The following is a 27364-nucleotide window of genomic DNA, read 5'->3' as shown; positions in this document are numbered from 1 at the left end:
CAGATCTAACACGAGAGTTTGTGGAAACCAATGTGGAAACAAACAATCTCCAGATAATTTCTGAAAAAATGCGTATTTGTTGCAGTTAAATTATTTTTTCCACTGGATTTGGAGAGAAAGTGATTCCACCACAACGTGGATCATATGTATCACGAATGGATCCTTATTTAGGTCTCACCAAAAAGCGGAAAGGGAATTTTTTATTATTTCTTTTTATACTAATTAATCAAGGTAAGTCGAAGTGTAATTAATTATTGCAGTTTTGTAGTACACGCGATGCATCTGTGGATGGATTGTCATGAATGCATTGCGATTTATCTGTTAATTTTAATCCTTTTGCAAAATGACATTTACAATTCGTCTGATTGAATTAGAACGATATCTCAAATAAAAATCAGTAAAATGTATTTGTTATTCATGTCCACTTACTATAATCCACAGCAGTGTCGTGGAGCGCTGACAGCGTAAATTTAACTTACTGGCATGGTCTGGAAAGGTAAGTGGAACTGCAGAGTAGATCACTCATACTATATGATATATACTAGAAATATTCTTGTCATCCTTGTATTTAATCGAACATAACTATAATTGTTTAAGATGTATAAGTGTCCGTTTTCTGTCTGTTTTCTGAATGTACTTACTTTCATGTAATCCAAAATTTATTTTCACCTCACCAGCATTTCAAAGAACTTTAATTCTGGCTGTATTAATAGATCATGCCTATTTCTTTGCCTGTAGTCTATGTGTGCCTCCTGACCGACAGAAATGCCGATTGCGCGTGAGGAACAAACCGTGCCTTGTTCTCTCCTTTTCCCAACAGCAGAAGCAGCAGTATAATGGTGCCGAAACGGGATACCGGTTCCCAAGGAGCGAAGGTAGGGCTCTAGGGCTACTGATTTGAAACGCTGCATTGAAAGAGCATGTCAGCTACATTAAATAGCAGCTCCAGTAAATATGTAAAATATCTTGAAGTGTCATAGAACAAACAGAAAAGTATCTACATCAGAAGGAGTCAATGTCATAAAAGTTACAATTATCGGGTTCATAGCTGGAACATATCTAACTTCATGGTATAACTCTCTCTCCTACTCGCCTTATTTTGTTTGCAATTCCTTGGATAATGTTTCATCTAGCGTCGCATATTTATTTGTATGATCATGTATATTCATCATTCATTTCCATTTTATTGACTCGAATAGGAAAGCGAGGGAGTTCAAAACACGCGTTGGTTTAACTAGCTAAAAATTGAAAATGACACGCGTGGATCAGTAGGCGCAGACCGTTAGCTGAGTTACAGTCGATTGTGCAACATACGTGGGATCAGCAAGTGCATCCGCAATGTTAGACTTGAAGAGGAGTAATGTAAACGGGAAAAAAACGTTAAAAGAAACGTAATTAACTGTAATTCAAGTAAATGCAATTCATCTTGTCCAAATCCTGCTTTATTACTATGACATTAGTGACCTAAATCAGGCAACTGAGCTCCTTCCCCAAATTCGACTCATTCTGTGTTTCGCTGACAAGAGGAGAGAGCAGCTCGCTTTCGTTGGGTTATCCAAGGCGAACCGGCCCGGCGGCTCCTATGACCAGCGATGCGCTCTCAATCTGTCCCTTGAGCGCAGCCTTATGTCTCCGCTTGGTTTTCTCAGATCACTTCTAATATTAAAATTTTAACTTTAAAAAATTAGAAGCCCCGTTTATAATACATTCCTTCTGCTTTCGTTGACTTTAGTAAAAAGAAAAGTTAAAACTTTTTAAGCTTATTCCTGAACCAAAGGATTTATTTGGTAAAGTCTTAAATCTGTGTGGAATTAAAAAAGGGGGTAGGCCTACATGATGCGGTTCAAAGTCTTGCATTTAATCTGTTTCTTTATTAATCTGTCACCTGAGAGCTCAGCATGGTCCCCAATGCCGTGCTTTTTGATTACAGGGCAAAAACGCTAACACAATTAATTAAATGATGTAGGTCCAGTTACAACGGCTTAGTTTTGGTTTGCTGAAAACGACACATTCTTCTCTTTCCAAGATATTGGCCCAGCACTCAACTGGCAGCAGGGAAATGTACATCTAATGCTATCTGATCATAAGCCCGAATAGTTTGATTGTTTTGCTCACAACAGGGAATACTGGGATAAACACAAAAGTTGCATGGAGGTAGTTTTGGCATCTGTTAACACAATTTTTTTTTCCTATGCTGGAAAATGCTGTGAAAAGGCGGTACTTTCAGCAGCTACCACAGTATCTACCAACACATCTTCCAGTTCAGAAGAAGTTGTGAAGCCGTCACTGCGCAGAGCCACAGGTACCTGGGGTGGGGGGCAGTCTCGTCTCTTCACACAAAGGTTGACATTATCTCTGAAAATGGAGTCGGCGTAATTGCCTACATCAGCATTTGCTGCCATTTCCATAGCCTCGGTAGCCCTAATCAGGAAAAACATCATGGCTTAAGTGCCCATAATACAGTATCTCTATGTTTTGAAGATAATGGGAATCAGTCTTCTTTCAAACCAAATAAAATGCAGTCAATGTGCGGTGGGCTGTCTCAGGGCAAGTTTCGGTGTTTGTCAATGGCAAAACAATTGACCTCTCTGTTTCGACGTCTCCCCGGGTTACGGTGAGACGTGAGAGAGCAGAGGCGAAGCCATTGATCTTCCGACTCTCGCCCTGTCCGAGGGATGTCTGACGCCATGCGTCGCTGTAGCGCGGCGGGCTGAATGCAGCGATAGCGTTCCAGCTGTCTCTTCCCGCCACCTGCCATATGTTGGCAACGTTAGCGAGCCGTCGTTAGCCGGAGCTAAATGCCTGCAATGACTCAGGCTTTATCTGACCTATCCATATTGATGACTCAAAGGTCAGCTGCTGTGGGGCATATTAAAAGTCGTTTTCAATTACTTGTATTGACTTTACATTTAAAGGTGTAGTTTTGACTTATAAACATACTGCGTGCTGGATTTTTATTTGAGAGAATGTAATTTGCATTCCGATTCCATGAACTCAACATTTTTCAGAAACCTGTGGGGTCGGCTGTCTGAACGGAGGCCATTGCGGCCATGCAAATTCCTGCAACTGCAGTTTATACCAAGCAACCGGAATCCGCTGCCAGACAGGTTACAGCAAACCACCTCGTCACCTGCTTTGACTTCACTTTCTGCTTGGTAGATCAGCACACTTATTTCAGATGCCCTGAACAAACAGTTGTTTGCTGGTGGTCGATATAGCTAAGAACGGTTTCATGAATATGTTGTGCTGAAGTCTTTTTAAATGTTCCTGATTGATTGTGGCAGTTCCGAATTCGGGGATGGAAAGGGAGATGACCTGCCGGACATGGGGACAGTACAATTACGAGACCTTCGATGGGCTATACTACTACTTCCCAGGCAGCTGCACCTACACCCTGGTCCGAGATTGTGAAGAAACTACGCAGTCCAGCATTGTCATCCAGGTGAAGTGCGCATTAAGACCCAATTCTCATTTTCTCTTTTCTTTTTATTTACTTGTCATGGTCTGTGGTCATTTGCAATGTGCGGGTAAGCCATCTGTCACATGACACATGACACCACACCCAAAAGGCAGGTGAAGCGTCTCGTGTCAGTGGGCAGCCATGCCTTTATCTAGAAGGTTGTAGGTTTGATTCTTGTCTTGGGTGGTGTACCAATGCACACCTGTATAAGCGGATAATGGTCAGCTAGTTTTAACACTGCAAAGAAAATTTTAATTATGCAATTTGTGCTGGGGATATATTCGGTTTATGGTGTGACTTGGTGGAAAGATAAATGCTGACATACAGCCGTAGGCAGAGCACTAGCTTACTAAGCAGCCAACTTCTCAAGCAAACACCCAAGTTATAATTTCCAAACATGAGCAAGGATGATCATTTTTAAAACAATTGATATGTGCAAGTGGACTAAACCACAAACTTAATAAACTACAAATTTTTGCAAATAAAGGCTGCAAATAAAGACAAAAAATCTGTCTTGCCTAGTTATAGTACATTTTAGGACTTAAATTTAGTTGTAAAAAATGGTGGAAATGGAGCAATGTGTTATAACTTGTGGTGTCGTGCCAGAATGAAAGAGAAATATTATGTATTAAAAAGTTCTCTTCGAACAAGTGGGTTGTAGATGAACCAGTACGGCATGGGAAACCTTTCCCGTTCCAATAATAGTAAGGGATGTATTATTGTTGCTCTGATCATTTTCTCCTTCATAGAACGCAGATTCCCTGAGCTCCCTCTTCAGGAAGCAAGCGCCATGTTGGTTCTACTGTCTTAGCCACAGGATGTTATTTACCCAGCAGATTAGTGAAAGCGATCTCATTATTACAGTCATTTATGTCAATTACCATTTAATGCTGTAATTACCTACTTCACCTGGTACTCTAGAACATCTAGAACAAAATTTACTTTGTCTGGGGACCCACTAAGAGGAATTAGTCCATGGGAAAGAGGATGGGATCCGGCTTGAGCCAAGAATTTATTGCCATTGTCTACTTAATATCATTTACCTGCCAATCAAACGCGAGTAAATCTGATTGCCTAAGGGCTGTTCTTGGAGATGGATGTTTTGTGTCAGCACAGTAGAGTCTGGAGATTGCGCTTTGATGTTTGGAGACTCTCCTACAGTCAGCCATGAGGATTTCTCCATGAGAGTGCCATGTCTGCACAGGTGCACAATGATCCCGACTGTCCCAGATCGCCGTACTCATGTGCGCGATCAGTCAGCCTCTTCCTGCCATGGGAGGGGGAGATCAGATTGAAAAAGCACGACGTAACTTTCAGAGGACAGAGGTAATCACAGTTTGCTGTACCATGGCATTGTACTGCGTCCTGGTTCATAAACGATACAATGAACAGGGGCGTCGTTAGGCCTGTTTTAGGGGGGGCTTTAGCTTCATAACCGTAAAAGGAAAACGAAGGTATATATTGAGACGACTAGCTAAAGCGGGAAATTTATGAAGCTTTACAAAACTTAATAACATGAAAAGGAAAACAATGTTTTTAAGTAGCCAATGCAATAAAGTTACGCTGAACTCATGTGACAATACATACCAGTAATAGGAGCGTGTTATGTTACCTCAGGATGTCTAAAAATATCCTTTGAAAAATAACCCAAATTTTACAGAAATAACCCAAATCATTATAATCATAATAACAATCATTTCTGTACAAGACTGAAAGGATGTATTTACTAATTTCATCAGCTAAATGAACGGAAGGTTTTATACCTCTCTAATTTTTTTTCATTCAAAAAGAACAACTGAGATTATAACCTAACCTAAACCTATCCTAAACCCACATACAATTAATCAATTACAATAAATATATTTTAAAAACATTTCTGTGAAGTTTTGAAACTCAACGATCACAGTTTCCGCGGTGAATTTTACCTCAGATTCCCTCCCGCCCTTTTTATTGAATTTAAAAGCTGTAGTTTGTGACGCATCTATTCATTGCTGGTAAGATCAAAAATGGCTGAACTGCGTTCCTTTGTCATTGTAAATTAGGAAAAAAAAATAGTATTTGGTATTAATATTTATCTAAATTAATCCACTGCAAAATAAGTCTATGATGTTTAGCTTGTTATTCACGGGGCTGAGCCGCCCCCCCCCCCCCCGATTTTCAAATCCTCTGGCAATGACCATGACCATATAATGCATACATAAGAAACTTCTGACAGCAAACCCCAGACCAATCCAGTTATGTTTCAATTTTTAGGGCCCCTGTCATTATTGCCACCCCCATCCCCCCCCCCTCAATGGTCAACTTGCAAAACGATGTGAAAAACAGTGATTCAAGATTCAAAGCTTTTATTACCATATGTACAGTAGAAAAGTGCATTTCTCTGTGCAATTTCTTTGCTGTCCACACAAAATGCCAAGTGTGATGATAATCTGGTTTTCGCACTTTCCGTTTCCAGCTTGCAGCTCCCACACAGCGTTCATGACGTCGAGCTAGAAAGGATATCCCAGTATATTCTGGTGACGCAGCCACATGGATTTACCTTGGCCTGGGAGGGCCACAGTTCCTCTGTCTACATCAAGATGAGTCCAGAGTATGTGGGCAGGACCTGTGGTCTGTGTGGGAACTTCAATGCTGACGTCCAGGATGACCTCAAAACCAGCTATGGTTGGTGGATCTCAGATGTTCTCCGGACACCAGAGAACAGATATAGAATGTTCTGAGGCCATACAATATCGTTTTTCATTATTATTATTATTTAAATATATTTTTGAAGCCTTTATTGAATTCAATTACCCTGGTATTTAGATATGACATTTGTCTTCTGCAACAACTGACTTGATTCAAAGTTCATTTTGTTTTTAGTTAGTTCCAGTGTCAAGTTTTACTCTTTACCCTTTAAGTCACTGCATCATTGGTTTGAAGGCGCACAGGGACACAAGGCGTCCTTTTAAGAGCCACTGGCGGCATATGCTCAGAGCACTGATCTGTGTCGACCACACTCTGTAGGGCTGTTCACTGAGGACCTGGCCGTGTTTGGCAACAGCTGGATGGACGTGGATCCCCAGCGGGCTGCCTGTCCCTTGGTACCTTCCCGCTATCCCTCCCCATGTTCTGCGCTCGACCCCAACACGCTGCAGGTACCGGGCTCTGCCTGCCTCTTCCACTACTCTTCCACCAAGACCTCAGCTTGAAACTGGAGGCGCTGGTTATCTACATAGCTTGCTCAGCCTAGTAGCTGATTTGCACTGGGCTTACATTACCTCTGACTTCCTTGTTCCTCTTCAGAAAGTGATGGAGGTGTGTGCATCTTTGCTTGAGGATCCCTTTAAGAGCTGCCACGAGTTTGTGAGCCCGTTTCCCTACATGGCCAGTTGCTCAAATGATCTTTGCCTGTGAGTAATTTAAAATATATAAAATAGGCTCCATAGCTATCAGGGTCATTGTTGCTTCTCACAATTTCCATAAATGTACCCCTCCTTGTTTGAGAGATTTTTGATATTGATCCTCTTTACCAAGGTATGTGTTAAAATACCATCCGATTATAAATAACCCTCCGCATTTTATTTTAATTCATGTTAATTAATCCTTAGCCTTTAGATTTGTTGGGTAAGAACTATGATATTGCTACTTGTTCTGCTTTATTTCCCACATTTAATCTCTCAATTGCTGTAACCTGCTGAAGCACCATTAGTGATTACCATAAGATTTGGTGGGAAGACATTTCACACAGGTAAACTTTTTCTAACCTTGTGTGTGTTATCAGGTTGGGTTCGCATAATGAGGCAGTGTGTCAGGTGCTGACGGAATACGCCAGGGCCTGTGCCCATGCTGAGCGCCCCCTAGAGGGCTGGCGGGACCATATGCCGCAGTGTGGTATGAGTTTTTCAGCTTCCTGTCTTCTGATTCTTCCTGGCTTAACCAGTCTCCCTGGTTAGGGTGGTAGCTAGTTAATTCAGAAGGTTGAGCTAATTGGGAAAGTCAAGGTGTGATCAGAGGTGCTGTCAGAACTGCTAGAGATTCTGGGCCCCATGAAAAAATACCATAATACACCCCCTTCCCAGACCAATCAAATTATGTTTCAATTTCTAGGGCCCCTGTTCTTAATCCCACCCCCATATGGCTCTCTGGTTGTGATCTTATTTTTCGGAAAGTGGGGTTGTGAGCATATGTCACTGATATTCTTGTAGCACAAGGCTAATTCACAACAGCATAAATGCCAATCCACACAGTCAGCGCAGAGGTGATGTTACACTTATATAAGTCCTTGGTAAGACCCCACCTAGAATACTGTGTGCAGGTTTGGTCACCATACCTCAAGAAGGACATTGCTGCCTTAGAAAAGGTGCAACGAAGAGCTACGAGAATGATTCCTGGTCTTAGAGGAATGTCTTACGAGGAGAGGTTAACGGAACTGAATCTGTTCAGCCTTGAGCAAAGGAGACTAAGGGGGGATATGATTCAGGTCTATAAGATTCTAACGGGTCTGGATGCTGTTCAGCCAAATGACTATTTCAATATTAGTCTAAATACTAGAACTCGTGGCCATAAGTGGAAATTAGCGGGAGAACATTTTAAAACAAATTTGAGGAAGCACTTCTTTACACAGCGTGTAGTCAGAGTATGGAATAGTCTTCCTGCTATTGTAGTGGAAGCTAAAACCATGGGTTCCTTTAAATCAGAGCTAGATAAGATTTTAACAACTCTGAGCTATTAGCTAAGTTCTCCCCAAACGAGCTTGATGGGCCGAATGGCCTCCTCTCGTTTGTAAATTTCTTATGTTCTTATGTTCTTATGATGGCTTGTTGGCACCTCTATTCTCTGCAGTCGTCTCGTGTCCCCCAGAATTGATCTACCAGGAGTGCATCTCATGCTGCCCAGTGTCCTGCAGTGTAGATCGCCTCTGCATCGACAGCAGGCTGCAGTGCCTGGACGGCTGCTACTGCGGCGAAGGTGAGGTTGGGGCGATGCCTCGTAAGGGGTATCTGAGGCTGCCGGGCCTCCGACCCGCCTCGCCTTGGCCCAACGCCAACCTGGCATGCCCATGTACTCCCAGATCAGATCTACAAGAACGGCAGCTGCATGAAGGCCTTAGACTGCCCTTGTGAGCACCACGGGATGGTTTACCTTCCGGGCCAGACCATCCAGGAGGAGTGCAACACCTGGTGAGCCCCATACCCCCCCCCCCCAGCTCAGCACCAATCTCAGATGGCGCCATTATCCACCTGTTGACATCTCCGTGATTTCGCTGTGGTTTCAGCACCTGCCTGGGGGGACTGTGGAACTGCTCAGAGCACAGCTGTCCAGGTACGTGATGTATCCCACCCCCCCTCCACAACACACACCTCACCCAACTATCCACAAGTTGAGTTTTTAGCTTGTGCGGTTGGCGAACTCTGACGTTGCGTGTCCTGGCAGGGGAGTGCTCCGTCACGGGAGACATTCACTTCGAGACTTTCGACGGACGCGTTTACACCTTCCATGCCACGTGCCAGTACGTCCTGGCCAAGAGCCGCAACTCGGGGAGGTTTACCGTCACCATACAAAATACTCCATGTGGACCGGTGAGTTCCGGACCGCTTGTGATTTCACTGCAAGGTAGAACTGGCCGGCAGGGGGTGTGGGGGGGTATGGGCCTGGTCATGTGACCAGAAGGAAGGCAAGCGCTTAGGACAAGGTTACTGAAGTAAAACACACAGCCAAATAACAATAAACTATATGTAAAATTCATTTGTAAGGTCATTCTGGGATGATACAACTTTATCTATTGGCAGACTGTGAAAGTTGAACGAATAGTAAGAAATATGTTTTTTCATATCAGTGTAAATTGAACGCCCGTGTCTTCCCTCATCACCGACCGTCCAGTTTAATTCCCCCGCAGAGCGATGTAAAGGTCCTAATGAATGCGGCGTCTGTCCCTGTTAGGGCATTCGGTTACAGTCCGGTGCCCTCGGTGAATCCTGCCGCAATTACTGCACAAAAACAGAATTTGTGGCTGCGCGTTTATGGGAAGCATTTTGCAGCATCGCACTTAATGTAATTGTGCGGGATGGGGTGGGGGGGTATTAGATAAAGAGGCTTCTGCAGTAGAGTTGTGTCATGATCAAACCCTCCACAGCCATGTTAGATAAAACATGGGGCGACACAAAGGGCCGGCGTCCTCGCCGTCTAAATGCCTCCACTTTGCTGCAGGCCTCTAAGGCACTGATGCCAAAACTCAGCATCCAGTGAGTAGCTCTGTAATACAGTATCAGACACTCTCCGGACAGGCGATCAGACGGCAAATTGCTCTGGATTACCTTATCTGCCTCCCGAGCAGCGGAGTGAAGGTCTTTGTAGTGGCTCGATGGAGAGTGCTTTTCGGTGGGAGAGATTCCGCGAAGGACAGCGGCCCAAGTGATGCCCGCGACTGATCGTCAGCCGCGGCACTTATGAAAGGAAGAATTCATACGGGTTGATAATTCGCTGCCAGGTTGAATTTCCCTGGCTGTTACAGTGTCACTTGGATAACGATCAAAACTGCTGCTTTTAACCAGCTTTGCTTACATAGGTATGCTGTGTTCTGTTCAGGATTGGCTCTCGTAGCGAAGAAACTTGCAAATTACAGCTGACAGACCTGAAAACAGGGATATTCCTGTGATTTTTTTTTTCCTGGGAGAGGCTAACAGAGATGTACATATAACTGATTTATATTGACAACAAAAACAACATTTTGGATGATAAAACTTGACTTTATTGCATGTCGTTCACATTTAGTCAACTCTACAACAGCATATACTCTCAGAGAGAATCAGTATTTTTTTGTTATGTTATATTAATTTACTTGAGCTTTGAATGAATGATCTTGAATGAACATAAACCCTGAGTAAACCCTGAAATGCTCCATCATTACCAATGTCCTTGCAGAATCTCGATGGCGCTTGCATCCAGTCTGTTACCGTGGTCATGGATGAGGACCCAAAGGCCGAAGTCACCATGACCCACGGGGGCGAGGTGTTCGTGGCCGGCCAGTACAGGATCTCCCTGCCTTACTTGGACGGTAACCTCGCACCCGCTGCCCTTGCTCTGCACTCTCGGCCGCACGCCCGCCGCAGTCCGGAGATGGCTCAGCTGGATTGGGTGACAGCCTCTCTGCAAACGGACTCAATGGAACAAAGGCCCGCAGAAGAAACGTGGCATTATGCGGCTCCGCGGGAAACCCTCTTTCCCATGCCGACTCCTGTTATTGCTCAAGTTCTTCATGATGCTTAAGTGGAGAAACTGACTCCTGCATGTAAAGTATATGTGCGAAGAGCAGGAGCTGCCAGCCAATCATATCAGTGGGATGTTTGCCGCTAACGTGATGGATGCAGCGTGTGGCTGGATCTCTGTGCGGAGCATCTTAACAATAACAGCTAACTAAGAGGGATAGTAATACCAGAATAGCTTCAAAACAGGATAAAGCGATACGACCTTAGTGATTATTCTGTATTCGTCTATCGCTACTCAAGTTGCTTGTGGCATATTTTTCTTATTGTCCCCTTTTACTAGTTTGTCAGGTTACATCTGTATTGAATTGTATAGGCTCTGCGGTGGGTCTTAGTAAGTCTGAGAGATTTTTTTGACAGATTCTTTAAAGATTTTAATACAAATTCCACAACAGACATTAGATGTTTAATACTATATTATTATCATAGAATTTTTTTCTAAAGACTGAATGCTGATAAAATGTGCTACTTAAAATGTAAACACACAAGAATATTAGAAGATATGCCTTGTAAATCCAGTACAGAATCTGCAGTACAGTAATTACATGCTAGTACAGAACAGTTCTTTAACTGTGTAACTTACAATGAGCAGTCAGTAATAAGTGCTGTTCTGCTTGGTCTCTTAAGGCTTCACACATAAATGGGTATAATTTAGGTAGTAAGGTAATGATCTTCTATAAATATTGTGGCCTACACGTTTGGCTGGGGATCCCTCCAGTACTGCACATTGTTCAGTTGATACAGATGTACCACGCTGAGGTGCCAAACTAACCAGTGCCTCTGTTTGTTCTCTAGAGGTGTTTCATATCCAGGAGCTGTCCTCCATGTTCCTGCAGGTGAGGGCAGCCCACGGGCTCCTTCTGCAGTACAACTGGGGGGAGTTCCGGCTGTACCTGCAGGTGGACGAGTCCTGGAAGGACGACACCGTGGGGCTGTGTGGCACCTTCAATGGGAACAGTCAAGATGACTTCTTGTAAGCTCTTCCGCATGGTCTTGTAGTTCTCCCCCCCCCCAAGCAGTGTTAAGTCAGAGCCTTTACTTAGCATTTGTGTAGTTGGGCTGTCTGCCCAGCTCTGCTGTAGCCTAAAATAAAATAACGTAACCCACACTATAGCAGATGCTTCTGTCATGGACGGTATGTTCGGTGTAAAGGTATGTTTCTCAACTCTATGCATTTTATTCCATACGAGAGGAGATATATCTTTTAGTAGTGTTTGTCAGTTCGGCAGAATGGTGCATTGAAAATTTAAATTTTAATGAAATTCAAGACCTTCGTAAGTCATTCTTCATATGTAAATGGAAAATGTGCTCAAAAAAAAAAAAAGATTGTGCTGATGGAATTTGACGTGAAGACTTTTCAGACCAGATTCTAACAAAGTGAATTATCTCCTGATGTCATCAGATGAAGCGCGTGACCAAGTTCCCTTCGGATGGCATCCACCAGTGAACAGGATGCCCTTAATGTCATTTTTGGGTGGAGTTGCAATTTTGCTTCAGCCTTTAAAGCCCCCCCCCCTCCCCTGTTCCTATCCGTATTTTCAGCTCCCCCTCAGGTATGATAGAGAGCACGCCACCGCTGTTCGGAAACTCCTGGAAACTGTCCTCGGCCTGCGTGCAAAGCCCCAGCGTCCCGCAACTCGATCCGTGCGACACACACCAGCAGGCAGGTAAGCCCCTCCCCACCACTGCCACGCCTCCAGAGGCCCCGCCCTGCTCCCCCTGGCTGTGACAATGGCCCTGGCCTCGCCCCTCGTCCCACGAATCCCCACGCCCTTCTGCTCCACCAAAACAAATCCGGGCAGCACAAGAGGTTCTCTGTTGCCCTGTGCTCCCGGTGGAAACGATCTCTACATTTATTCAGATTACACTTCCACTCATGAGGTAATGGCTTTCGTTCAGTTTACAGGACATACACATAAACATGGATACAGAATCACTGCCACTCCTTCCCTGTTATTCCCAGAGCAGCTGAAAGCGTATTGATTAGCAAACCTGTTTTATATTAGACTGATTGTTTTGCTACATGGCTTGAGAGACACACCCTGATAAACATGCTCGCTGTGCCTGTGTGCACCCAGCTTCTTACGCGGCCGAGATGTGCGAGCTCCTCAACCAGGCCCCGTTCTCGGCCTGCCACGCGCTCCTGAGCCCGCTGCCCTTCCAGCAGCGCTGCAGGGCCGACACGTGCAAGTGCGGCCGGCCGTGCCTCTGCTCGGCTCTGGCGGGCTACGCCCGCGGCTGCAGGAAGCACGGCGTCACGGTGGACTTCAGGACCCATGTGCCAGATTGCGGTAAGCGCACGTGGCGCGTAGGGGTTTGTGTGCCTGGTCATTTCCTCGGTAACCCCTAAGGATGCAGTTCTCCCCTCCGCGCCCCCCCCCCTCCCAGCCATCACCTGCCCAGAGACGATGGTGTACGGGACATGCGTGTCGTCCTGTGAGCGCCGCTGCCCGTCCGCCGCCGTCGCCCAGCACTGCGGGGGGGAGTGCGAGGAGGGCTGCGTCTGTGCCCTAGGCACTTTCTACAGCAGCCGGACCCGCACCTGCGTCGACAGGTAGGCACACCTGGGCACCGTTAACGGTGAATCCGGTCAATCCAAAGACAGAATGTTACATTAGCGATGATTGTTTTTTAATGCTATCTGTATGGTATGCGTATTTATCCTGTGCTGTTCAGGGCTACGTTTCCCAAAAGCATAGCTGTCAATGACGTTAGAAACTTAACTGAATGGTTCTAACTATGTAAATTGCTAATTGGATCTTTTGGGAAACGTACCCCAGGTCAGGCCCGTAACCAGAAATAAATTTCAAGGGGGGGCTCAAACTCGTAATTATTACTTGCCTGGTCGGGAGTAAACGAATTTCAGGGAAGGGGGGCGTTAAACCCAAAATTTTGCTTCGAGCAACATTATGCTAATCGTGGCTGTTAGCTGGTTATGGCTAATGCTGGTTCTAATCATAATCAGCAGTTCTGGAACTTTTTAGTTTCCCAGTAAATTACAGCAGCAACGGAGAGGGAGTACTTGATAAGACTGTCTTGATGGCTGTGTTATACCACACTGGAAAAACATCCTACAGGCTAATTCATCTGAGATGACATCATCCGAGTGTGTGTATGACCTGAGGCAGAAACGGCCACTGCAAGTTCATCTTACCAGGACATTTAAGGCTTTTTCCCCAGGAAATTCAGACAGGGCTAAAAAAAAGAATTGTTATAGGGATGTTTGTCGCTGCAGACAAGTGATCATACTCGGTTGCAGAGAACACGGGATTTAGACAGGATTTAGTTCATTATGAGTTTGATTCATAAATGTATACTGCATATTTATTTTTACAGTAAATATATAATATACATTTTATGTAAGGAATAATTGACGACGGGCCGTTGAATTATTAGAAAAATAATGCACACCCGAGGTGGTGATGCGGCCACGACGCGAAGCGGAGTAGGATTATTTCTTCCGCATCTCATTCAACGACTCTTTTGCTAGTTCCAAAACGTCATTAGCTGTTGTTTTTTTGGTGTTTTCTTCGTGTTTTTCTCCCTCGAGTATGTCTAGCTGTTCTTCGCTGATCGTTTTATGTCTTTTGTCGTTGCCGGCTGCCTTTGATGTCCGCTTCCGTTTATGTTGTTTTTCATCTGGACTGTCTAATACTGCTGCAGCCCAGTTGTTGAAAGTTTCATATTCACCGTAAATATTAAAATTTACTTTCGGAAAATCGTCTGTCATGTTGTTGTTTTTGTTAGTCCTGTGTGCTGTATAGGTACTGTATGCTAATTTCCGTTCTTACAGTTAACTATGCGAAGTGATATGGAACTGTAATGCGGTCAAGAGAGCTGCCTGGAACTACGTTCGCCGTGCGTTTCCCTGAAAATAATTGCACACCTCAGAACGTTCGTCAGCCAATCAGATTCAAGCAATCAACGGTCCCGTAGTATAAATATATATATATATATGGGGGCAGCATGTGGCTCAGTGGGCTCAGCCTCTGTGTCTGTGATCGGAGGCTGTGTATCTGTGGGCCCTTCAGCAAGGCCCTTAACCCCCAGCTCCCTGGGAGCTGCTATGGGTGGCAGCCCTTTACACAGCCGGCTTACTTTCACCTACAGAAACTAAGTGTTAGTTATGTATCCATTGCATGTTCGTTCATAATTAATCAATAATATTTCATGTTTTTCATTCAGTTACTATATATCTGTTTGATTTGTATATGCATGATTTGTACTTGAGTATTAAATGACTTACTAAGCTGCTTCTGCCCCTCAAGTAAAGTGTCACCAAGATTTTTTTTATGTTAACACTAACACCATCTACGTTCATTTTAGAGCAAAGTGTAAATTAAAGTGCTAAATTACTGCCAACATGCACTTTTGTTTTAATTTGTAAAGAAGTATTCTCTTCTGGCGCAATGAACTGCTTTAATGTAACTGAACAGTATACTTGCTTTTTCTGTTAAAAGTCAGAAGGAAGTAGATAGCGGAGATATATATTTCTTTTGTATGTATAGGGATTAGGTGCTGTGAGAAGGCTGTCTGTTTAGTGTTCGCTGCACAGACTCCCTTAGGCTGTTTGCTCTGGAAAACACGCACCTGTGTCTGTCTGGAACTCCAGGTTTTACATTTTACAGTAGCTTTTTCGCCTTACTTAGCATATGCTAGGGTTACATTGAGGAATTCGCTGTGAAACCGTCCATTCATTGCCCTTCAAGCTGTCGAAGGCAGCGGTATCTGATAACCGGCGAGAAAGAATTTGTGACACTGAGCTCGGTCTGTCGCCGAGGCTTATGTGTTACAGGGCTTGGGGCTGCTGGGAAATCCGTTACACACCGGCTCTTCGTAGCTGGACTGTTTCTCCACTGTTTTTGTGCACCCGCTGATACTGATAGCAAAACGCGAATGTTTCCACCTCGTTGCTCGTTTCTAGCTCATTTTACACTGCTGATCCTGTAAAGGAAACTGCTTTCGTGACGTCCAGACTCTCTGGGTGGGAAAACTGTCTGAGTAGAGCTGCAAAATTGCTGGATTGTGTTTAACTACAAGACAATTTAAGTGAAAGTAGGGTTTGTTTTCTCTGTACATGCCTTGTATGATCTGCTTCTGTTCACTTAGTATTCATTTGAAATGTGTATAAAACTTGGTTCATTCTTATTGGCCAGCTCACATTCTCTTCACATCCTGACCATAGGAGCAGTTGCCCTTGTGTCTTCTTGGGGGCCGAGTACGCACCTGGGGACGTGGTTCTGAGCTCATCAGGTGTTCAGTAAGACCCTTCCGCCCGCTTCTTCCTTAGAACCTCAGCAGGGGGTGTTTCTCACTACCAAGAACACAAAGATTGTACTTGTGGTCTGGGCTAGACCGGTCTTGCTATCTTGCCTCCCAAGAAGTAACTTCATCATGGAATTGGTCTCGTTTGGTGAGGATGCAGCGATGTATCTTTGATATCCAATTTGTTGCAAGAATGACATCTAGGGATTTTTACTGTCCTCTGTACTTCTGTTCTTGAGTATCAAAACTAGTCTTTGCCAATGGAATATGAAGTAAAACGGGTACATGAGAACACAAGCGTGGTCAAGACTGCATATTGAGAAACGCCTCTGGCTTGTTTTGGTCTGTGCTGAAACTTACTTTAACTTCCTGTGCTCTAGCGTCTGTCGGGATGGTAAGATGGTGCCCCAAAGCTCTGACATTGGTGAGTGCTGTACCGTTCACCTTCAGTGTACATACAGTTGCAAGTGACAAATGATTTTATTGAGATGGTGTGTGGCACAGCAGATCAGGACTGTGTACTTGAGATCGGAAGGTCACCGGTTTGAATCCCCGGGCCAGCAAATTGATGTCACTGTGGGCCTTACATCATAACCCTTAGCCCCCAGCTGCAGGGGCTGCACATTGGCTGACCCCTGCCCAGTCACCTCTCTGTGTGTCTCCTGGAGAGCCAGGTGGAATAGGCAAAAAGACAGTTTCCCCAAGGGATCGATAAACTCTCACTATTCTGTTCTATGATTGGTTACGGACTTGGTGGCCTGAAGGTCAGCTGCTGGGGTGTGTCAAAATGCAATTACCTCCCTGATAACTTAAGCAGAGGTGGAAAGTTCAGGTCCAGAAAGTACAAATCCAGACCAAGGTTTGGTTTCAACCAACCAGTTGAGTATATACTGTAGAGTCACAGTTAGACTACTCAACTGGTTGACTGAAACAAAACCTTGGTCTGGATTTGTACTTTCTGGACCTGAACTTTCCACCTCTGATCTTAAGCATAGATATGCAGTTCTATAAATAGCAAATCTTTTTCTATTTAGTATTCCATTTCTAATATTCGATTTTGAATATAACACAGACTGATTTTAATTGTATCTGTTTTTAAATGACAGGTGGGTAATTAAGGTCAAGCTTCATATATCCCATCTGTTGTTCGTAAGTAGTGGGCCCTGATCCGTCCCTCTTCCCCCAGATAAGACATGTCCGCCTGGCCAGCTGTACCATGACTGTGCAGACTTAGATGGCAGGCTGCCTGCAAGCAAGGGGGTGGAGTGTGAGCAGACCTGTGAAACCTACCTGCTCAACCTCACCTGCTCCACCCACGAACCCTGTGTAGCTGGCTGTGTCTGCCCCTTGGGGTGAGTTTGCTTGCTTTCATTTATACCACTGGATGCTACCACAGAAAATTGGTGGGGGTGACCTTGTGTATCTATCCCATTGGTAGTGATACAGTGGGATGAAGGGTTGCACATGGGTACCCCTGCTTTTTTGGATGCTTCTGTCATATTTGCTGACTCCTAGGCAACATTACATGAAAACCATTCTAGGCCTTCTAGCACCTCCCAGCCAACTTGTATACAAATCCAGTCAAAAATATTGGCTCCCATGTATTTTTTGCAAATAGCTCACGATTTGCCCATAAATAATTGAAAGTGCTTATAGTATCCACCATTATCCGTTTCTCTGGTCATATTGGGGGATCTTTAATTTTGATTCAGGAATGAGTACATACTTTTAAATGGAAAGAAATTGCCTTTGAAGAATTTGAATAACATTTCACTTGACAGAGCACAAAAATATAGTATGCTGTTACTTATGTATCAATTAACCACAAACTAAGTCTTAGTTACATACTGATCTCATGTTAATTCATAATTATTGAATCGTGATGCATGTTTTATCTCAAGCAGCAACTACATTAGTTCATGATTTGTTCATGATTTGTACTTCAGTAGTAACTGAGTTATTACTAAGTATTTATGCCCTGTCAAAGTTTTATCAAAAAAATACTTTTTGGGTAGCACAGCCTTCGGTCATAATAACCACAATCAGGTGGATTCTATGTCAATGAGCTTCCTCATTTAATTTACTAGAAGTTTGGTGAGTTTCATTTGGATATTTCAGTGTTTTTCCTTAAACCATTCCTCAGTATTTTTGAAGTGTGTTTGGGATCATAGTTATGCAGAAAGACCTTTTCACTCCTTTTATTCACTTATCTGTCTCTTTCTTGCAAAGTGAATTACAGTAAAGGGAACGGTTACAATCTTATGTGTTCTTCCTGGGACACACGTAATTGACCTATGACCTTCAGCAAGGACACAGCTTCCTGAAACTGGGTTGCACATTGCTCTCCAAATCTGTTGTTGTTCTTCTGATTTCTTGTCACATACATTCAAGGCACTTAGTGCCAGAGGAATCAAGGAACTCCCAAAAAAATCCCAAAAACCTCCTCCACGTTTGACTATAGGGAAAGTTTTTTTCTCGGAAAACCTCCGTTTGTTTTCAGTAAGGGGAGATGCCGTGGTTTACCAAAAAGTTCTAAATTGGTCTCCAGTGCTTAAATTCAACTGCATTCAAATACTTCAAGCACTGTAAGTATCACACTGCACCATCTGGACCATCTTCTTTGGTATCTGACTACATAACCCTCTTTTATTGATTTGACAGATGGTGCGAAATTGAAACTATGCACCTTACGTATGAAGGTCGGCTTAGTCTCTATGAAAGTTGCGTTTTCCACCATTTAAACAATCCTTAGCTGTTTTCTCTTGCAGCTACATCCAGGGAGATTTGCCGTGGTGCCAAGGGCCTTAAACTTCTTGATAGCATTACATATGGTGGAAACCCAGTAGTCTCCGGAGACAGACTTGCAATGCTGAGATTGTCCATGCTTGGCTACAGTCTTGTGTCTGACCTCCTCAGTTACTTCTTTGGTTTTTATTCCTTTCTCCTGCGCTTATTACAGTACACATGCTACTTCAAAACAGGAGATTGACTACTTTTCACTATTCAGACTCATTGAATAAGTGAAATTTATACTGGGGGAACTTTCAGCTCACCAAAGGTGAGTTCAGTCCTCAACTGAAGTAGAATCACACACTTTAAATCTCTTTAAACTACTTCTCAAAATGTTTATGTAGGCAAAATATTTTTGAATATAATCTGTTTTCTGGAAGAAATAATGAATCATTTGCAGAGAGTTTTGAGAAATCCAGTATTTTACCAGTTGAAAAAAAAATCCTGTTGATGACTTGAAAGCAACCATTATAATAATGTTGAGTGACTTAACCTTGACATATTACCAACACGGTGCCTTTTTCTTATTAATTACCCAGGCTGGATGGTTATTCAGTAAGATAAAAAGCAGATAATTGTTCTTATCATGTAAGAAATGATCAGGGGGCTATTAGTGGGGACCTGGGCATGCATACATCCACTGCATGTCTATTTCTTGTTGAAACGTGAAACTTAGTTCCACTACAGCTGCCCCCACTGAGCAAAAGCTGTTGAGGAGGAGGCCAGGTGTTCATCTCTTCGGGGAGAAGATATGGGAAACGGAAGAGGCTAAGGGGTTGATCAAAGCTGTTTCAAGTCCAGAATTTCGGTGGAGCCGTGCAGCATAGTGAGAGCATTGATGTGTGTGCCCAGTGAAAGCTGAAGCTGTCAGTTTGAGGACTGCTGATCCGTGACTCTACCTACCCCCTGAATGTCAGCTTATACACTGGGCTGGATTACGTCAGGGAACTTGTAGGTAATCCTTTAACCTTCTTTTCCCTGTCAGATAACTTGCCTCTACTTATGTAAGTCTGGACTTACATAAAAAGTCAGTATTTGCTCTTTCTGTGCAGCCTTTTCTGTAACTGGAGTCACCTATAGGTAGAATTGTAGGTAGAGGCGGAATATCCCAGGACAGGTTTCTCTACATAGACTCTTAAAAAGAGAGCGCCCTCATCAGATGGTGTGATTTAATGACACCCTGTTGCTCTTCATTCTAGCTGTTATTGGCCTTTCAGCCATAAGAGTTGCTTAAAATAAGGCCACCTGATCCGCTTAGAGGCAGTGTTGAGGTTAAGTGGACTTTTTATTAATTGTAACTCAAGAGCTGTGACTCTTCTGTCGTTCAGCTGACATGTCATCACGATCTGTTGATTTTTGTTCCCTGGTGCCTTCATGCAGTTCTCATGTTTACATGAGCGCTAAGAGTGCGTGTCAGAGCTGGGAACTCTGCCCTTTTCTTAATCAAAGCACACATAGTTCTTGTAATCCTGTTATTTCAGGACAGGGGTCTCCAACCTTTTACAAACTTTTACAAAGAAAATAATCTGGATAGAAGTTCAGAGGTTCGCCTATAGGATTGACCTGTCCAGGGGCTACTCATTGGCTTTCTACAGGCTTATAGTAGCTTGTGGTCAACGCTTTGACGACCACTGTTTTCAAAGTGCTTATGCGATACATAGACTCAGGTGTGTTCAGTATATATCAGGAAATTTAACCATTTATGCTGACCTGTCCAGATAAACACAAACTCAAAAGTGATCAATAATAATAGGATACTTGATCTTTAAGAGCAGATGATACTCCGAAGAGGAAATCGGTACTCAATGGTGATTTCACAGGAAAACGTGATTAGTAACCTTCACACAAGGGAGAGCAGGGAACTTCCCTGAACTAAAATCCTGTCATGAATGTTTAATAAATGCCTGCAACTCGATAGCCGAAGTCAGGTTTTCCATAAATATGGACACAAAGACTCATTATGTCGCGGGGCGACGTGGAGATGAGGGTATTGATAAAAAAAATACGGTTTCAGTGTGATTAAGCCTGCAGCCAGACACATTCTTTGGGGAGTGCGGCGGGGGCCCCATGCGTGTGGAGCGGAAGGCTGTGTGATCGAAGTCGCTGATCCATGCAAATGAGCACCCAAGACGGCTGCTCACCACCATGTGCAAAGCCAGATTTTCGGCCGTTTTGTAACATCTGAATGTTCTGTCAGATTGAGATAAGCAAGGCAGTGGATTTATTAACAGGTCACATTACAAAGCAGGAATAGGAATAGAGAAACTTTCCAGCATGACTGTGCCCCAGTGCACAAAGCAAGATCCATGGTTGGGAGAGTTTGGTGTGGAAGAACTTTAGTGGCCCCGAGCCCTGACCTCAACCCCATCGAACACATTTGGGATGAACTTCAACTGAGGTTGAAAGCCACACCTTCATGTCCAACATCAGTGGCTGACCTCACAAATGTTCTTCTGGATGAACGGGCAAAAATTCCCACAGACGTACTCCAGAATCTTGTGGAAAGGCTTCCCAGAAGAGTGGCAGCTGTTATAGCTGCAAAGGGGGGACCAGCTCCATATTGATGCCTATGGATTTAGAACGGGACGTCAGAAAACTTCCTGTAAGTAGAATGTCCAGGTGTTCCAATTCTTTTGTCCATATAGTGTATTTCTTTTCAAAACAGAGGAATTGGAGGGCATCTTCTCAAGTTTCACCTTGGTTGCACCATTGCATGATTCACTCCTCAGTCCCTCATCTAGTTTTTCAGTTAAACAGAATTTATAAAGTATGTTAAATTTCATAAGTTGAGAAGGTTTCTGTCTTATCAGTATCGGTATCAGTAGGGGTGTAGCTAGAAATTCTGGGCCCCCTGATAAAATGTAACCTTTTGTCCCCCAGTTGGTTTTGAACTTTCAATCTGAAGAAATATTTTGGTAGTTGAAATTTGCCGGGCTGATTTTGTCAAGCAGGGGACTTCTTCTCGGTAGATTTTGGGGCCCCTATTATAGTGCTGCCCCCCCCCCCCCACCCCTGAATGTGCCAGGGTATCAGTATGGTTGAACAGAATAAACGAAATCTCCTCACACTATAAAAGATTTCTCTATCAATTCTTTTTGAACTTGTGGACTAATTTTCGCCTCTCTGCCTCTCTTGTTCTCACACTTATTTTGTTCATTTATGAGAGTAATGCCAAGTTTCTCCCTTCAAAATCTGGAGTATGAACGGTTTTTCAAAGGAGAAGCATTCCACTGGTAATGAATTTTTGTAATACATCCAGAACCATTAATCATTGTGTTCGGCATATTCTGTAAATCGTTGCTTTTCTTATTTATGCTGTAAACAGGTGGACTCTGGGATCAGGTGACTGGTAAGCCGCTTAAATGCATTCCAGAAGCCTGTTTTAGAATATCAGCACATTTTAATTTCACACACAAAAAAGGTGTGTGGTTCATCCCTCATCATGCACATTGTGACTTCATTTTCTTTCATCACACCCTCACAAAAAGTCTGTATTCTGTGCTCAAATTAAGTGACATGGACTCCCAGGACCCGAATCTACAGATTATTTTAGGACAGGACAGCTTTTTTGCCTTCTGTTGTTTTACAGATTGTACAAGAACTTTGCAGTGTTTTATTTTTGTACAATGGAAATCATGTTTTAGTTTTTTGACAATGGCTTGATAAAGTTATACTTTGGGGATAATGTTGCTGTTTTGCACTAAATTTACGCCAACACAATACAGTGTTACAGTATCCTCCTGCTGTGAGTCTCTTGCAAAATCATGTAGGTCAGGGCGGCCATATTTGCTTCTTTTCTTGTTTGGCCGTTTGCCGCCTTAGGCTTTGCATTTTAACGCTTGTTTCTCTTAGTCTTTTTTTAACTTTGTTGAGAAATGGAGACAACCCTCTCATTTATGAACTTCTAATTAGGCATACAGTGCTGGTGGGAGTTAATTCAAAATGGTGGCTAAATGCATTTCATCAGTGTCCTTTTCCAGACTTATGGGTATAGTGCCACAAATAGCTAACAATAGGTGTGTGGTACCAGGACTGCATATCATTGTTCTGATAAGCATCTTTGGGGAGGGGAAACCCCTCGGTGATCTCAGATTTAAGTAATCGTCCCTTTTTCCGAAAATCATCAGACATCAGAGTTCCAGTAATAAAACTTAATTAGACAACGTGTCATCAGTGTTAAAGGAAATAATCCTTACAGCCTTCATAGAATTGATTTAATTAACGTAGAAGATGGGAAGAGTTATTTATAAATAGTGCACGGAAGCTGAAGGATGCATTGTTATGAATTCTTTGATCGGAGTAATTGATTCGCTGTCCTGGCTCATAGATAAAGGAAGCTGTTAACGCCAGTTTATCTGTGGTGTAACTTTACGCTGATGAACCCGACATTTGTCCCAGACCCCATTCAGTGTGTTGCTTCATTGTGCACTGACACGACAGTGGGAATATATCGGCCCCGAATATTACAAGATTCTAATCTGGTGTGCTCAGTTTGAGAACCGAGGTCTGAGCAAACACAAAGGCAGCTTCACCGCTGAAACGCATTTCCCGGCGCCTACGTGTTACCTCTCTTTTTTAACGGCAAATGATTTTGGTCATGGGAGGGTAGGGCGGCTAATGGTTTGGGAAATGCACTTGTAATTGAAAGATTGCTGGTTTGAATCCCTTACCAGCAAGGTAACCTGAGCAAGGAACTGTTCCCTGGGTGCTGAATTAGCTGCCCCCTGCTATATCACGATGTCACATACAGGTTAAATATAGAGGACATATTTTGTTGTGTGCTGTGTGCTGTCCATCTTAACTGGGGTACCTTAAATCCAACAAGTTATCTAGCTAACCAACATACAGGCCCCCAGAGGGATTCAATTAATAAATAAATACTATTAACCAAGGCAAATTGCACAGCAACTTTTCCTTTTCATTGCATATTATTAAGACAGTTAAAACATTTCAAATGAAATCTTTATATAAATAATAATAATAATAATTATGATGATGATGATGATGATTATTATTATTTATTATTTGTTATTACTATTATTATTGTTGTTGTTGTTATTCTTAATACGTGTTTTGTTTTCTCAGCCTTCTGAGGCATGGCGATGAGTGCTTTGAACCTGAAGCCTGCCCTTGCGTATGGAAAGGGAAAGAGTTCTTTCCTGGGGACAAAGTGACCTCTCCGTGTCACCACTGGTAAGCCTGGCATTTAGTGCCTCACAGGGAAGTACGGAAGTACACTGTCTCTGAAAGGACATGTAAAAAAAAACAAAAACAAAAAAGCTATTTTAACAGGGGTGGGACGGAAGTACCGTGGTCAGGACTGTTACCTCACACCTCTGGGACTAGCGTTCGAGTCTTCGCCAGGGCTCCATGTGTGTGCAGTTTGCATGTTCTCCCCATGTTCTCCCCATGTCTTCGTGGGGTTTCCTTCGGGTGCTCCGGTGTCCACCCACAGTCCAAAAGCATGCTGAGGTTAATTGAAGTTAGTAAGCTGCCCATAGGTGCACGTGTGTGAGTGATTGGTGTGTGAGTGACTGGGGTGTGAGTGACTGGTGTGTGAGTGTGCCCTGCGATGGGTTGGTGCCCCATCCTGGGTTGTTGGCAGCCTTGCGCCCATAGCTCCCAGGATAGGATCTGGACCCCCTGCAACTAGGGTAACCAACTAATCCGTGTCAGGAGGGACACTATGAGCTACGACAGGGTTTGTAAACTACCATTTCAACCATTTCAATTAAAAGGACCCGGATTTCCCTTTAGCGCCATGTGCTGATTGGTCAGTCTCCTATAATCATGCATGTGTCACTCATGTTAATGTGAAACAGCTGGATGAATCTTTCAATCAAGGAAACAAACCAGTAAGTTAAAGATGAACCACACAGTTTAGCCGAGCACAGGAGCCTTTCAGTTTTATAGTAGTTTGTAAAACCTGAGTCTTTAGTAAAAAAAACTCACTGGCCTTGTCATCATTGACATACCTCACAGATTCTCAGGAAATTGATCCATCTTTTCTGGCAGCTTCTACACTGCATAAATGGTTGTTCAGTACATGGAGGTAGCTTTGAAATGGAATAACAAGCGTCTTGTCCAGCTGTCAGACGGCTGGATCTCCTTAAAAGCAGACAAACAAAGCAGGCCTGAATTAAATCATATCTCCTGTAATTCTGTTAATTTTTAGGGAAAAAAAATCACTCCTTAATTGTCTCCCGAGACTCGTCACCTGATACACTTGCTTTTCATCGCTGCTGTTGAAATAAAAACAGCCAGCCCTAGGCTAAGGACCTCCTCTCAGGCATGTTAAAGGACTTGGCTGTTCCTTCCGGATAAATGGCTCCCTAATTATTGCCGAGAGACAGCCCCCCCCCCTCCACCCCTACCAGCACCCATCTGACTCTATTTTTCTCCAAGATACGGGAAGATCCTGACGGTACTTTGCAAAAGAGATTTTAGCCCTTTGGCAGCCAGGTCCTCATTTCGTTTCTTATGGCAATAGCTCCCCCACCCCATGAAGAGAACTTACAGGATCTCCAGTGTTGCTTGGGTTGGGGTGACCCCCCCCCCCATTGTCAGATTAACATTGAGGCTAAGGACAGCCAATGTCCCCCCTAGTGTCTGCCAGCACGGGACGTTTCAGTGTGAATTCCGGCCCTGTCCGTCCATGTGCACCGCCTACGGAGACCGCCATTACAAGACCTTCGACGGGCTGCAGTTCGACTACGCCGGAGCCTGTAAGGTCTACCTGCTGAAGGTGAGGCTGCGGCTGCAGGACCAAACTGCCAAGCATGATCATCCTAAAGAACTTCATCGTTTTATATCATGTTTCGTCACAGTGGGTAGCTTCTGCTCTTAGCATGTTCGCTCTATGTTGTTCATGCCGTTAAAAAACTTGTGGGTAGCTCACGGGCGTCTAATGTGCCTGTGGTTTGTGTACGTCTGTGCCTTGCGATGGTCTGGCATTCTGTCCATCTCTACCTTGTGCTCCATGCTTTCCAGGGTCAGTTCCAAGCCTGTCCTATATAAGCTGTTGGCAGGTGGATGGATATTTTAGTTTAGTTATTAATTATTGTGATAAGCCACACTTCAATAGCTCACTAAATCTCACTGTTCGGATGCTACTTTCTGACTCAATCTGCCCCTCTCCATTCTGTTACGCTTTTCCCACAGAGTGATGTCGATGCATCTGTGAGTGTAACCACTGAAAATGTGGACTGTTTCGACAGTGGAGTCATCTGTCGCAAGTCCTTGGTGATAAGCATCGGGAAATCCGTCGTCGCTTTCGACGATGACAGTGGAAAGCCAGTAGGTTATTTTTTTGTCCTTTACAGCAGTGTTTCCCAACCAGGCCCTCGGACCCCCAGACGGTCCATGTCTTTGCTCCTTCCCAGGCCAAGTTGGGAAGCACTGCTTTGGATGCCAGCTTAGTTTCTGCCTTTACAACATCCATCCCAAAGAGGAGACACGGACACACTGAGTTTTTCTGCAACACAGAATCCCACAAGCCTGATCGACAGCCAGCAAGGCCTGTTCATCTGGCAGGCGGGATATTTCACCATCCTGCACGTGCCCAATGAGGATCTCACGGTGATGTGGGACACGAAGACCACGGTGCACATCCAGGCTGGTCCACGCTGGCAGGTGAGGCGGGAGACATACACACAACCCCCCCCTCCCAAAAAAAAAAAAAAAATATTATTTTTAAGATGAAAAGGGTTAATAGGTCTCACTGGAGAGAGTGTTACACCTCATTATGAAACTTCACCCCCGAGGAATAAGCAGATGCATTGTAATCTCTCAGACTGAAAATACAGTGGAAAAGCTAGATTCAAGATTCAAGAGGTTTATTCGTCACGTACACAGTTGTACACATACGACATGTAGTGAAATGTGACCCTGGTCACTCTGAGCAGCTGTGCATGATAAGAGAATAATAAAATATAAAGATAACAATATAAAATAAAAAAAAATACATAATCTATACATAAGTAATAAGGTAAAAGTGCAATATAAGTGTAATGTTCAAGAGATCTGAGAAATGTACCAACAATTTGGACAGTATGAACTGAATGTAAGCAATACTCAGAGGATTATGGGCACTCGTACACAGTGTGAGCAGTGATGTCAGTGTTACAGTGACTGAAGAGTCACTGTAGAGTCCAGTGGAAGACCTACAGTCTTATTGAACCAGAATATGCACCAAGCGATCACAATAAGCAGAATAATGGAGAGTGTCATTAAGTTGAATTTTAAGTGATATTTTAATACTGTTAAACGACTATGAATTTTGAGCTTTCCCTGACAAGTATAGGAGCGATTGTGTTATGAGACTTGTCACCTTCAGGGAAAGCTGGTAGGGCTGTGTGGAAACTACGACCTGAAAACGGTGAATGAGATGAGAACCCCAGAAAACATCGAGTCTGCGACGCCGCAAGAGTTCGGAAACAGCTGGACGACAGCAGAGGTGAGGCAGCGAAGTCTCCTCGCGGGTTTAGTGGTTCCTGGTGTCGCACTGTGCTGTCGTACGTAAAAAAATCCAGGCCAAGGTTTTGTTTCAACCAGCCAGTTGAGCATAAAGAGTCACAGTCACAGAGTACTCAGCTGGTTGGTTGGA

General features: G+C 43.8%; 1 protein-coding gene across 1 annotated transcript in view; it reads left to right on the top strand.

The window, feature by feature from the left end:
• The first annotated feature begins 453 nt into the window (after nucleotides 1-453).
• otog (otogelin) overlaps nucleotides 454-27364 on the top strand; it is a 48627-nt gene continuing 21716 nt past the window's right edge. Inside the window, exons 1-27 of the mRNA XM_072698196.1 lie at nucleotides 454-496; nucleotides 821-875; nucleotides 2215-2302; nucleotides 3009-3107; nucleotides 3285-3442; nucleotides 4665-4786; nucleotides 5916-6124; nucleotides 6467-6597; nucleotides 6746-6852; nucleotides 7224-7333; nucleotides 8285-8410; nucleotides 8514-8622; nucleotides 8718-8764; nucleotides 8876-9021; nucleotides 10364-10496; nucleotides 11500-11677; nucleotides 12247-12371; nucleotides 12783-12995; nucleotides 13093-13258; nucleotides 15890-15964; nucleotides 16350-16393; nucleotides 17156-17321; nucleotides 23845-23952; nucleotides 25366-25504; nucleotides 25921-26055; nucleotides 26245-26391; nucleotides 27095-27214. Coding sequence (XP_072554297.1) covers nucleotides 837-875; nucleotides 2215-2302; nucleotides 3009-3107; nucleotides 3285-3442; nucleotides 4665-4786; nucleotides 5916-6124; nucleotides 6467-6597; nucleotides 6746-6852; nucleotides 7224-7333; nucleotides 8285-8410; nucleotides 8514-8622; nucleotides 8718-8764; nucleotides 8876-9021; nucleotides 10364-10496; nucleotides 11500-11677; nucleotides 12247-12371; nucleotides 12783-12995; nucleotides 13093-13258; nucleotides 15890-15964; nucleotides 16350-16393; nucleotides 17156-17321; nucleotides 23845-23952; nucleotides 25366-25504; nucleotides 25921-26055; nucleotides 26245-26391; nucleotides 27095-27214 — 3240 coding nt within the window. The 5' untranslated portion in view covers nucleotides 454-496; nucleotides 821-836. The remainder of the gene's footprint in view (nucleotides 497-820; nucleotides 876-2214; nucleotides 2303-3008; nucleotides 3108-3284; nucleotides 3443-4664; nucleotides 4787-5915; nucleotides 6125-6466; nucleotides 6598-6745; nucleotides 6853-7223; nucleotides 7334-8284; nucleotides 8411-8513; nucleotides 8623-8717; nucleotides 8765-8875; nucleotides 9022-10363; nucleotides 10497-11499; nucleotides 11678-12246; nucleotides 12372-12782; nucleotides 12996-13092; nucleotides 13259-15889; nucleotides 15965-16349; nucleotides 16394-17155; nucleotides 17322-23844; nucleotides 23953-25365; nucleotides 25505-25920; nucleotides 26056-26244; nucleotides 26392-27094; nucleotides 27215-27364) is intronic.

The sequence above is a fragment of the Paramormyrops kingsleyae genome, chromosome 13 (assembly GCF_048594095.1).
Source record: "Paramormyrops kingsleyae isolate MSU_618 chromosome 13, PKINGS_0.4, whole genome shotgun sequence".
NCBI classification, from domain to species: domain Eukaryota; kingdom Metazoa; phylum Chordata; class Actinopteri; order Osteoglossiformes; family Mormyridae; genus Paramormyrops; species Paramormyrops kingsleyae.
Note: the sequence above shows the minus strand (reverse complement) of the source record. Positions and strands in the feature narration are given on the sequence as shown.